The sequence below is a fragment of the Chinchilla lanigera genome, unplaced genomic scaffold (genome assembly GCF_000276665.1).
Source record: "Chinchilla lanigera isolate Chin_1 unplaced genomic scaffold, ChiLan1.0 scaffold00068, whole genome shotgun sequence".
In the NCBI taxonomy this organism is placed as follows: Eukaryota; Metazoa; Chordata; class Mammalia; order Rodentia; family Chinchillidae; genus Chinchilla; species Chinchilla lanigera.
The window spans coordinates 8356986-8370088 of NW_004955469.1; the positions used below are offsets into that span (position 1 = coordinate 8356986).

Genomic DNA, 13103 nt, shown 5'->3' on the forward strand with positions numbered 1-13103 from the left:
TCTTTTCCGCTCTCTCTTTTTTTAAATAAATGCTTTCAATTTATGCTCATTTTGAATACTTTTCAACCCAACATAAAACTTCATCTGTTCTAAGATAGGCATTGTAGCTAAAGGATTTTTTTTATGCACATGTCCCCAAATTGAAGCTCATGTTTAAATTAAATGTAAACATGGAATCTGTATGAGATTCATACAGATGTACATGCATCTGTATGAGACTTGAGTCCACAGCAGAAGTTTCTTTGCTGTGTGAAAGGCTCTTTCTCTGCACCCAAGACATCTCTGAATTTTCCGGGATTGATGGAATCAACTGCATGCATTCTCGAGATGCTGTTAGGATCTCTGCATCAAAAAATCCTCCAGGGAAGCTCTGGTTGTCTTGACAACTGAGTCTTGGGATTCCCAGCAAGCACCATACCATCCCAACCTCATTGAGGAAATTTATTTCCTTTTAGGGTGAGGATAAAGGGAAAAAGAAGAGCTGGTCATTTTGCTTGGTTCTATTTTTGTTTTCTCTTTCTTTCCTTCTTGGATTGAAGGACCACAAATGGTCTTTGGGATTCCAAACCAAGTCAGTACAGTCATGACCCCTTTCTTGTCCTTACAAGAAAACAGTATCCCTCATCCCAAAAAAGCCACTGCTGACCCTGTCTCTCAAGGGGAACATCTGCTCCTGGTCCAAACCCCATTCCTCCTCATCTTCGTCCTTGGGCTTGGCTTCCACTGTACTCCAGAAGTTCTCATATGTGGAGGACATTCTTTGATTAGAATGCATTGAGGATACAATGATTTGCTTATTATTTGTTAGAGTTTCTTAAGATAAGGCTTCATTATATAGCCTGGATTAACCTTGAGTTTACGATCCTCCTGTCTCAGTCTCTTGAGTGTTGGGATTACAGGCGTGTCTTAGATCACATGCGGGGAAGAGAAATCCTTTAATTATCCTTGCTAAAACATTTGGTACCCGCCCATTTGTACTAGCTATGCCCTTGGTTCTCGCTCAATAAAGGTGATGGAAATTGGTATTCGAGGCAACAGTCCCAGAGGCTGTTAGCCCCTGATCCCAGACTTTTGCCTCTCTTGTTTTTCTTGTCTCTCTTACATTTCCTTTTCATCCACGGGCACCTCATTCTTGGGACCAGTTCACCCTGGAGAGATAGGGATATTTAGTCCAACACTCATATAGGAAGATCTGCTGGTGCATGTGGACCTGGGCCAGCTGGTTCTTCTTGGTGCTCACCATGTTGGCCGAGGAGCTCAAGAGGAACTGAGGGAAGAAGCAGGTGGTTGCACACACCAGTGCATCTGGAGAACCTTGGGCAGTATAGCGAAGAGGGCCAGGTGGTTAGACCACCACTTCAGCGTCTGGGATTTGAAGTTGCTGAGCTCACCCACTACCTGGGTGTGCTGCTTCTGATCATCCATGCCACCAGTCTGGCAGAAGATCTTGAAAATCATGTTGTTGATCATACTGGTGGCAGCAGCAATGTGGATGTGGCCAGCATAAACTTCTTGGCCAGAGGTTCCTTGGGGACAACACAGTAGATTTACCACCACCTCTGCTGGTGGTGTAAGGAAATATCCTTCATTTTGTGCAGCAGGACTTCTCCACCATGCAGTTCTCTACCTGCTGCCTCTTAAAGGTGGACAGGAAGGGCAGCCTCTTGAAGTACAGGTCCAGGAAGTTGGCCATGTTGAGGAACATGCCGATTGAGATGCCTCCTGGTAGGTCCTGGCAGTTCTTTAGTGATGACTTCCTTGGCCATGCTGATCTCCTTAGCATCAGTTTCTTTGGTGTTCAGAAGCATATGGATGAATGGTTTGACCATGCTGATGGTAGGGTACTTGAACATGGACAGCATCTTGGTCACTTGCTTGAATGGCTGGAGCAGCTCTATCAAGCCTTTGATGGTGGCCCACTTGGTGGCCTCCAGCATCAAGTGATGATTGTTGCTGTCTTCCACCAGGATACTAGTGATGACAAATTGGTGCTCCTTGAGATGTTGGAGCATGGCCAGCATACTGCTCCACTAGGACACTTGGTTGCTGACCAGTATATAGAGCACCATGTTTGATTGCTTCTGCTTCATGTCAAGCATGTATGTAGCCACTGAAAACTGCTGGTCCCACAGGTAAGGGCTCCAACCCTTAAACTGCCCCCAGCTTCTACTGCCAACCACAAGACCCAAATTGTTTTATCCGTGCTTTTGACCAAGTGGCTGTATATCAGGAACCCTACGACCTCCTGCTTGGATTCACAACTCAGGGGAATATTTTACTTACTTTTACCAGTTAATTAGTAAAGAGTATAAGGAAGGATACAGATGAACAGCCAGATGGAAAGGATGCATAGAACAAGGTATGTGGGAAGGGGTTTAGAGCCTCCAGGTCCCCTCCAGATGTGTCACCTTCAGGAACCTCCACATGTTCAGCTACCCTAAATTTTCCAAACCCAGACGTTTTAGTTATGAAGTCTTCATTATGCAGATATGATTGACGAATCACTGGCCAATGGTGATCAACTTAACCTTCAGCTCCTGGCTCCTCTTTGAAGCCTGTGGAATGGGGCAGGCTTAAAGTCTTTAATCCTGATCTGGCCCAGCTGGGCATGGTGGCACACTCCTGTTATCCCAGCACTGGGGAGGCTGAGACAGGAGGATCATTGCAAGTTCAAGGCTAGCCTGAGCTCAAGGCCAGCCTGAACTGCATAGTGAGACCCTGTCTCAAAAAGACACACACACACACACAAAAAAAAATATGCAAATTACTGATCTGGCCTTTCTGGTGACCAGCCTTAAACTATATAGGGCTTCTCAGCCTCCAGTTCTCTAATTAGCATACAAGAGGTATACTGTACTGTATTTCAAAGTTTCCAGGCTCTTTATAAATATTTGCAACAAAGACTCTTTCTTTCATATTATTTCCTGGAGTATATTCTTCAAAAGTGGTACAACTGGGTCAATGAATATTGATAGTTTTATAGCACTTGTTGATGATGCCAGCAATGTATATTTCTTTATTCTCTCATAGTCCAGAGAGCTAATTGGGTACTAGGCACTATGCTAGGTTCAGGGGTATACAGCTATGGTGTTTGGTCTCAAGTAATTTACATTCCAGTAAGACAGATAAGAAAATATTTTAATAATATGTAAGTGCAAAGAAAATCGCATTGGGGAATGGAATCAATGGAATCTCTCTCTAGTGGAAAGAGCTAGAAGTAGGCTGGGAACTGGGACACTAAAAGATTCCTTGGAAGAAAGGAAACTTAAGATTATCTAGAAGCCTGAAATGGAATTAATCAGGCATGAGGAAATGAATAGAAGCTTTGTATATACCTCTGGAGTTGTTTGGGGATTTATAAACAATCAGTATTCTTGGGAGGTCATGTGTGTGTGTGTGAGTGTGTGTGTGTGTATGTGTGTGTGTGTGTTGGGAGGAGGGGTCAAAGAGAATAATAAACACACGGGTAATGGTTTGGTGATTATGTATAATGCTACTACGAACATTGTAGGGGAGAAGCAATCAAGAGCAGAAGATCTTTCAAAGAAGTAACAATAGGCAGTGTAACCTATTTTAGTTTTCATTGTTTTACTATTTTTACCATTCTTTATCTGAATATTGTAAACAATTCAAATGTAATTCAGTGCTTTCCAAATCTCTCTCTCCCTCCCTCTCCCTTCCCCCCACCTCTCTCTGGGCCTTTTGTTGAGCTACATCTCTAGCCTTTTCTTTGCTTTTTATTTTGAGAGAGGATCTTACTAAGGGTGGCCTTTTGTGTGCTACCATGCCCAGCCCAAATCTCCTAATGAAGCCTTACTGTCTTGACCTTTAGCTGTAGAATTAATCTGATGTGGTAAGTTGTTCCCAGACTGTAGCCATGTGAGTTGGCCATTCCATCTGTTAAGAAGTAGAACCTATTTCACCTCCATTGGGCTGGCTTTGTCTGGCAGCATAACATAGAAGCAAGATTATGACTTCTGCGCTGAGTCCTTTAAAGACTTTATACTTCTACTCCCCCTAGCCCTCAGTTAAACTGTGGTATGACTAATAGAAATTGCATACATTTAAGGGTACAAAATGTCCCACCAAGGCCTGTCATAGGTAGGGCTTTTTCAGAGGTGGCTGGATCTACAGTGTACAGCTTTGGGATTGTTTCCATGGTGCAAAGCTAGGCTCAAGGGCACTAGGATTAAGGGTGTGAGTGCTAGTCACCCTGGGTATCCTGCATAAGATATAAGCGCTAGAAAGATCTGTGGCTGTCCCTTGTTGCTCTGTTACCTTCTACCGACCATAAACTGTTTCTCCTCTTCAATGCCTGTCTGCCATGCCATCCTGCCTTGGTGCCAACTGATTATGGACGGAAACCTCTACAAATGCAGAGCTATAAATCTTTCCCTCTTTAACTTTGGGTATTAGGTATTTTGTCATTGCAATGACAGAAAAAAACTAAAATAGAACTTGGTACCAGAAGTGGGGTTGTTACTGAGCCTGTACCTGACCATGCAGTTTAGAAGTCTTTGGAGCTGGCTTGTGGGAAGGGGAAGAGTTAGGAAAGGTTTGGAGATGCCAGCTGAAAACGGAGAGCTGGAATGCCTGATGCTGTACTTGATGGATGATTCTGTTCAGAGGTCAGAAGATCAGGATGCTGACAGAAATTCTGCTCATAAAGACCAGGCTCAGGAAGTTTCTGCTGGGAGGAAGGACTGCTTTGGGTGTTGGACTCCAGATAATGTGTGTCATGCCTTGGCAAAAAGTTTGTCTGCATTTTGCTCATGTCCAGATACTGTGCCTGAGACTGCGATTAAGGTCAGTTGACTAATAAATCTGGCAGAAGAAATTTCAAGGCAGTCTGATGTTGAGGTAGTGGCATGGCTACTGTTGGGGACTTTTAGCCAGATTTATGTTGAGAATCAAGAGCAAAGAGTCTAACAGGATGATTCAAAACGTTGTGGGTTTACCCAAAAAGGAAGCTCCAGTAATGTTATAGTCTGCAAGGATGGAACAGAAGAGGTATTGGCCACTAAAAGACTAGCAAGAAAAAGCCAAATATTTCAAAAGAAGACAGCAGAGAAAGTGGCCTGAGGACATGACAAGAACCAACAGGATTCCAGCCTCTGCAGCCTCAGAGTTGCAAAGGCAAAAAACTTTGCTTTGAGAACACAGCCCCATAGCACCATGTTCCAGAGTGGCAGCAGCCAAGGGAAATTGTCCCTTGGGATTTGGTTCGTAGATGTTATGGTTTGCATACAGATATTCCCCCAAAGCCTGATGCAGTCATAGATGGGGCTTCTTGGGAGGTGGTTGGATCTAAAGTGTGTGATGCTGGGATTAAGGAATGTGATTACAAAATCAGTCCACTGATTGCTTTGGCACTGCCCTAATGCAGGCAGTGAGGATACAATATAAAAGGGGCAGAAAGATGTTGTGAAGTCCCCTTGTTGCTCTGCTACAGTCTGCCTGCCATGAACTAGTCTCTTCTGCCAAGCTACCCTGCCTTGGAGCTGGCCAGTTATGGACTGAAACTTCTACAAACTGTGAGCCAAATAAATCTTTCCTCACTTAACTTTGGGCACTGGCATTTTGTCTCAGCAATGAGAAAAGTAACTAATACAATAGGCACTCAACGCCTACAGACAAGAGAGAAGGAAACCTGACTATTACCCCACCTAGCAACAGACTTTGCATCATCAATGTGGTGCTGGTTTTAGGTGCATAGGTGAATGCAAAATGCAAGAGCTGTGGGGTCAGGAAGGCTTGCACCCAGATTTCAGAAGAACACTGGGAGGCCAGGTGGTGTGCCCCTGAGAGGGCAGTGCATGAAGCTGTGGGCCAGGTGGTATGCCCCTGAGAGGGCAGTGTATGAAACTTATGGACTGAAGCCAAAGTTTCAGTGGAGACCCCAGAAGTTTGGAGAAGCCCAGAATGTGGATTATCTGAGCAAAGCTGTAAGGAGGGAGCAGAACTGGCCAAAGAGAAAAGCCATGGGAGATACAATCACCAGCTGTGCTGGAAAGGTAGAGCCACCTAACCCTTTGGATGGAGTTCACATCTTGCCACAGATTGCCAGGGATTCTGGACATGGAACTGCAGGATTGAATGTTTGCCCTGCTGGATTTTAGACTTGCTTTGATCCCATTCATTTGTATTCCCCTATTTATATCTTTTGGAATGGAAATGTCTAGCTTGTGCCTTTGAATGTTGGAAGTGTTTAACTTCTTTTTCATTTGTACAGGGGCTCACAGCTAAGTGGTTGCCTTAAATCTCAGAGGATACTTCGGACTTGGACTTCTCAGTAAAGAAACTGTTAGGACTTTGGCAACTCTTGGAGATGGGCTATATGACTTTTGTGTAAAGGGATGTGCATGGTTCTTTGGGGGACCAGGGGTGGAATGTTGTGGCTTGTGTCTAGATGTTCCCCCAAGGCCTCACGCAGTCATAGTTGGACTTTTTCAGAGGTGGCTGGCTCTAGAGTATATGATGCTGGAACTGATTCATGGTGCAATGCTAGGTTCAAGGGCACTAGAATTGAGGGCTGGAGTACTATCCATCCTGGATAAGATATAAGGGCTAGAAAGAGCTGTGGTTGTCCCTGGTTGCATTGCTACCTCCTGCCCATGATAAATTATTTCTCCTCTGCGATGACTGTGTGGTATTCCACCCTGTCTGGGAGCCAGCTGATTATGGACTGAAACCTATACACACTGTGAACTAAATAAACTTTTTCTCCTTTAACTTTGGGTGTTTTGTCTCTGCAACAAGGGAAAAGTCACTAAGATAGATACTGGGGATGAAACCTAAGGCTTTGCACAAGCTGGGCAAGACCTCTAGCATCGAGCTACATGCTTAGGCCTTTTAATTTTATTTTGAGACAGTGTTTCCCACTAAGTTGCCCAGGGTAGTCTTGAACTTGTGATCCTACTGCTTCAGCCTCCTAAATAGTTGAGGTTACAGGTGGGCACCACTGTGTGAGTTATAGGTATACACTGTAAAATAATGATGACTCTCAATGTAATTAACATAGCCAACAAGGCCAGCCAAACTGCTTAGCTAAACCCTACTAAATTGCTGACTCACAGACATATGAGCAAATAAAATTATTTTTATTATAGGCTACTAAGATTTGAGAACTTTGTTATGGCAATAAATAACTTTTGTATCTGCTTCTCTTTTATAATGTATTTTTTGCAGTATGTGCCTATTTTTATGACATTTCATTATGAAAGGCTAAGTATCACTAGAGTTATCTCTGTACATCATGTTCTAGGTTATTTATCAAACTATTAAAATCAATCCCTGTGTGATCTCAAAATCCTTATTCAGTTTTGGTTCTGATCCTTCGTTTCCTGTCTTTCAGGCATTTTTCTGTTCAAGGAAAAATATCTCACACTTTAACAAGGAATTTATAAAAGGGAGTGGAGAGGCTAAAGAAGGATGGAAGGATTTACGATCAGCCAGGGCACTGGATGGTAGTGCTTATTCAGTGGGGGCAGTAATAATTTACAGTCTTGGGGCCGTGTCTTATTCAGCTTTTTTGTCATTACTAGATTTGTGATTTTACTCTAACTTTCATTATCACCAGCACCCTGGATCTCTCAGAATCTTTACCTGCCTGTGTCAAAGTTGAGAGCAAAATGGCCCTAATGCAGAAAGCTGAAGCATTCAGCCTGGGCAACTGAAAGAGACACTGTCACAAAAAATAAAAATAAAAAAAGGATGGAGGATGCAGCCCTGGCTTCAATCCCCAGGAACAGGGATAAGGACTGGAAGGCTGTAATACCTTTCAGAGGCCCTAATGCACGTCACAGAATAGCAGAGACTCTCTCCCCCTCCACTGATAGGGAAAATAAGAGGTATTAGTTTTTGTTTTTTTTTTTTAAGTTTTTTTTTTATTTTAAAGAATAAAAGAAGGATAACATAATAATAGGGCGGACTTAGCAAATTACAGACAAAATGGTAGGAAATTATCAATGGTTATCGTTTTACATATTATTATCTACAAAATAGTTTCTCAGGAAAACAAATAGACAAATAATAGTGAGTTAGAGACAAAAGAGGTAGGAGATTATCAAGAGTTGTTGTGCTATACTTTGGTATCTTCAAAGTGGCTTCTAAAAGGAGGTATTAGTTTAAAGTGAATTTTGGAATGTTGCACAGACTTTTTCTGTGATAAAGAATATGATTAATGACCCAAGTTTTTTAGACATTCTTGCCCAAGAGGGTTATTATAAAAAAATGTAAAATACAGCAAAAACCAGGCAGCCAAAACTCTACTAGAGAAGATTTACTATAGCTGGGTAATTCTATTTTTAAGAAATGATCAGCAACTTAATGAATGTTTTCAGCTCTTCCCTTGTTCCTCCCCCAGTCCTTGATTAAAAAGTGACTTATGGGTTTGGGGACAAATCTCAGCAATACAGGACTTGCTTAATGTGTGAGGTCCTGGGTTTCACTCCTAGCACTACAAAACAAGGCTTGTGATTTTTTTCTTAACCACCTTATCATGGTAACTTGTAGAAGCATGGTGTAGTATAAAAACTATTCAATGAAAAGCTTAAATTTTATGTGAACAAGTTGAGTGACATTTGGGCAAAACATAACTTTTTTATTGTTCCATTTTGTACAGTTGGAACAATCATTTGGCCTATGGCTCAGGATTGTCAGGTGATCTAGTGATGTTAAATTGCTTTGAGAACTATAGAACTCAGAAAACATTATTCCTATTTCATTGTTATTACTTTCTGGTGCTGGGGATTAAGTACAGGGCCTCATATATGTCAAGCATATGTAGTCTACTACTCAGTGATGCCTCATTACCTTTTTAAGTTTTAAAATGAAAACAAAACCAATACCTTTTTTTTGCAAACTTCCTTGGTAAACCTTATTTTTGGCTTCAATAAGATACTGTAGTACTTAACTATATTATATTAATCCTTTAAGTTCCAATTTGCCCAGTAACTCCATTTATCTGACATTCTTACTTTAGACTGAAGAAGTCCAGGAATTAAGTTTTGTTTCCTAGTTACATTACAAAGATGATAATATTTTTAGCATGACTTTATATTTTCTATGATGATCAATCCAAACAAACAAAAAAAGGTGTAATGTTCTGCAATGCTCAATCTATATTTATTTATTTATTTTGATTTGTTTTTGGTTTTTCGAGACAAGGTCTCACTCCATAATTCAGGTTAGCCTTGGACTCACTATGTAGCCCAGGCTGGCCTCGAACTCATGGTGATCCTCCTGCCTCAACCTCCTGAGTGCTGAGATTACAGGTGTGTGCCACCACACTTGGCTTATGATTACCATTCTAAAGAAAATGCATGTTCTTGATTGTTTGAGATGTAGAAGGAATACCAGTGGATGAGAAGGCAAATAAGGGAAGCAAAACAACAATGAATTATATCCTGTCCTGTGGTACACTGCGAAGAGGCTGCACCCGGTCTAACTGGAAACAGCCAGGCCAATAGAAAGCAGCTGCTGGCAGCTCTGGGCTGCCTCAGGTATGAAAGCCTCTTGAATCAAACTCAGAGAAGAGCATACAGAAAAGGGATTCAGTTCTAAAAGCAAATTTGTTTGACAATTTCTTCTTTCTATGTGAGAATTCATAGAATTCTAGGCAAATAGTATCCTATACTTGTTAAGGCTGAAATACTAGCATTTCCCATGCTCTGTATTATAATTGCCATAGTAGGACAACAACTATCTTTTCACAGATGGATTGATTTAATCTCAGAGAAGTTAAACAATACAAAATTTCACTGAATTCAGAGTTGAATAGATTTAACCTGATGCCCTCCTTTTAAAAGAGAACTGGCGGCCAGGGGTGGTAGCACACACCTGTAATCCCAGTGCTGTGGAGGCTGAGGCAGGAGAATCTTTGGGAGTTCAAGGCAAGCCTGGGCTACAAAGTAAGTTGAAGGGCAGCCTGAACTACAAAGTGAGACTCTGTCTCAAAACAAAACAAAACACCCATGAGAGTGGGGCGATGTGAAGTAAGTTGCCTGAGATCATGCAGCTATCACATAAAAGATGCCAAAATACAAACAAGGACCTATGTTGTGTTTCAGTGCAAGAAATTCTCAGATGGATTTATTACTGATTCAAAGTTATTACAACCTTCTGCAGAGAGGCAGAAAATTATAGATGCACTCACAAAATTAAAAGTTGCTCCTTTAAAAAAAGAAGAAGGTAGGAATTCCTTCTCTCCCTCCCTTCCCTTCTCCCCTTTCTTTCTTTGAAATAGGGTCTTGTTATGTTGCTCAGGCTGCTCTTGAATTCCTGGGCTCAAGTAGTTCTCTCACCTGAGCCTCCCAAATAGCTGGGATTACATGTGTGTGCAAACAATGCCTTGCTCTGGGGAAAAAAAAGTTTAAAAATAAAAAATGTCATTTTTAGTTTGCTTATATCTGATGTGAGCAACAAATGCAGTTTATGAAATAGCTTGTACTCATTTTACATTTGATGGCTTTCCATAATGAACCAAAAATTTTTTTTTATAATTTTCTATTTCAGATGGGCAAGTGCAAGGCTAGTATTAAATTACTTGATAGAGTACTCGTCTCTTTATCATCTCTGCATTGATTAGAAGAGGTGCACAGCAGAGAAAATCTGATTATAAATAGTAGAGCATTACTTGGGACAAAAGCCTCAGCATGATTAATAAATTGTCCAAAGCTTTGTATTTAGCACAGAGGCAAATCATTTCTGTCTTCTTAATAGTTTGCAGATTAAAACACAGATTTATATACAGTTTTACATAAAGGAAATATATTTAGATTTTATTTTCCTTTTTTTGTTTTGTTTTTTGTTTTTTTCAGACAGGGTCTCATTATGTAGTTCAGGTTGGCTTTGAACTCACTATGTAGCCCAGGTTGACAATGTGTAGTGATCTACCTGCCTCAGCCTCCTGAGAGCTGGGATTACAGGTGTGCTCCACTACACCCAGGTGCAACTTCCTTCTTAAAAGCATTCATTTCTCATGTCTGTCTCCATACCAGTACTTTGTAGCATATCAGAGATCTTTGCTCATTCATATTCCATAGAATAGCCTGAGCATGTATAATTTGCAAGCTATGGGACTATTGGGGCACGAGGAATATTAGGATTGAGATGTGTAAGATACAAATACTCACGCATGGTAAAGAACACTCAAGTTTATAGATTATCTACCATGTATTCAGACGCCTTACATCTATTACCTACTTCATAATAATCTTATATTTTAGGAGGAGTGATAAGATGCAGGCCAACAAGTGATAAGTGCGTGGCATATCCTCTTCTGCCAATGAGTATCTGTTGGATGAATGAATGTAAGAGATGACAAAATGATGGCTGCCTTTTCCCTCAGAGACCTAGGGAGATTGAGAGCTCCCTTGATGCAGTGGCCTTAACACAGATCAGGTTTCATTTAGGCTGACATTTTCCAAGCTGTGTAACTAAGTGACTTTGGGTAGATTACGCAATCCTGATTCCCCCCTCCCAATGGGGATTCAAACCACGGTCCAGATCCTGTTATGCAAGCATTTGACCACGGAGCTACACCTCCAGCCCATGTAATCTGAATTTTAATTCCCTACTCTGGGAAGAGGGTAAAATACCTTCCACTTTATAGTGTTGTTAAGGTGTTGGTGCTACTGTAAGGAAATTCTCCACATACGAGGCACTCAATAAAAAGTAGCAACTATTACTAAATTTTACTATTATTAGCTACATACTTGCTATTGATCTGGCTTTCTTTCCACAATTAACCGGGTTCCAGTTATGTAAAAACACTTGCATATGCATGTAAGGACCCATCCAGGGTGATGGGGTCTACTGCTTTTATGTGGTGGAGGAAGACATTAGCAATCTGAATTTGGAAGAGTTTGATTGAACGGAGTGTGAGCAGGCAGCCCAAGGTTCAGAAGCAACGCTGACCTGAGGGGCTTGTCTCCGATGTCCCTTTATTCGCCTGTCAAATCTCTTTAGGGACCGCACATTGAGCCTCCATAGGCCTAGGCCGTAGCTCACTTAAGACTTCTCTGCATAAAGCCACATTCCCTAAGCTCCTCCTTCATGCAGCGCACCGTATCAGGAGCCCCAAAAGGGCTGCAGCTCAGTTCTTCCTTTGCTCTTTTGCTTCACTGCGACGAGGGAATTACGCTCTTATCTGATCTGGCCGCAAGCATTTTCCCTACTCGTTGAACTAAGAAGGTACCCAAATCTCCACCCAGGTACAGACACCCCAGAAGCTCGCGCCTTACCCTGGGATACGAGTAAAGCCTTCTGGGAAGCTGACCTTTCATCTCCCCTCCTGCCTTACCTCAGCTCACCAATGTTGAGGACAGCAAATAAAGTGATGAGGTGAGCTGGGAGGCGGGACTTAGTGTTGCCTATTCCACGCCGATTGGACTGCGACGGCATCTGGGGGCGGGGAGCGCGTGAGTAGCGCCCCCGCCCCCGGTGGGAGGGGAGAATCGGGGCTGCGCTTGCGCGCCGAGGCGGCGGAAGTGGCTGGGGCTACGCGTGCGCGGTGGGTGGAGCTCGGCTCACATCTCTGCCAGCCCAGTCTTACCCAACCTTACTCACACCGTGTGCTTCTCGTGTTTCACCGCCTCGTCGCGGACAGTCGCTACCGAGTGGGCGCTCGGTTTTCGAGTCGTCATGGCTGGCTACGAATACGTGAGCCCGGAGCAGCTGGCCGGCTTTGATAAGTACAAGGTAGCGCACGCAGGCCGGCGGACGCCCCTCTCCCTCCTTGCCCCGGCCGCGCCCAGGCGGCAGAGGGGCCGGCGAGGACCGTGTCACCTTGTGCCTGCCGCGTGGCTCCGTGCGCGCCGGCGGGCGTTTCTGCGGGCTCCTGCGGATCCTAGGGACTCGGGGTCCGGGAGCGTGAGAGCATCCTAGGCCGCCTCCCCGGGGCAGCACGCTCCCTAGAGGTTTCCCTTTCCTGGGGAGAGCTCTCGAGGATAGTGGAGCGAGAGAATTCCCTTCTCTCTTTTTACCTACTGTTATTTATGATTGCTTTTTAGCCCTCTAAAAGGATGCAGTTCTGTGATATTTTAATGGTCTTCCTTTGAATGAACTTTCTACCTGCCTTTCTTGCGTACAACTTCAGAGGG

General features: G+C 43.0%; 1 protein-coding gene and 1 pseudogene across 1 annotated transcript in view; one reads left to right on the plus strand and one right to left on the minus strand.

Moving 5' to 3' along the window:
• Positions 1 to 601: 601 nt before the first annotated feature.
• Positions 602 to 12647, minus strand: LOC102030179 (annotated as a pseudogene).
• Positions 12514 to 13103, plus strand: part of Ept1 (ethanolaminephosphotransferase 1) — a 41130-nt gene continuing 40540 nt past the window's right edge. Inside the window, exon 1 of the mRNA XM_005400425.2 lies at positions 12514 to 12702. Within this exon, the coding sequence (XP_005400482.2) occupies positions 12646 to 12702 (57 nt within the window). The 5' untranslated portion in view covers positions 12514 to 12645. The remainder of the gene's footprint in view (positions 12703 to 13103) is intronic.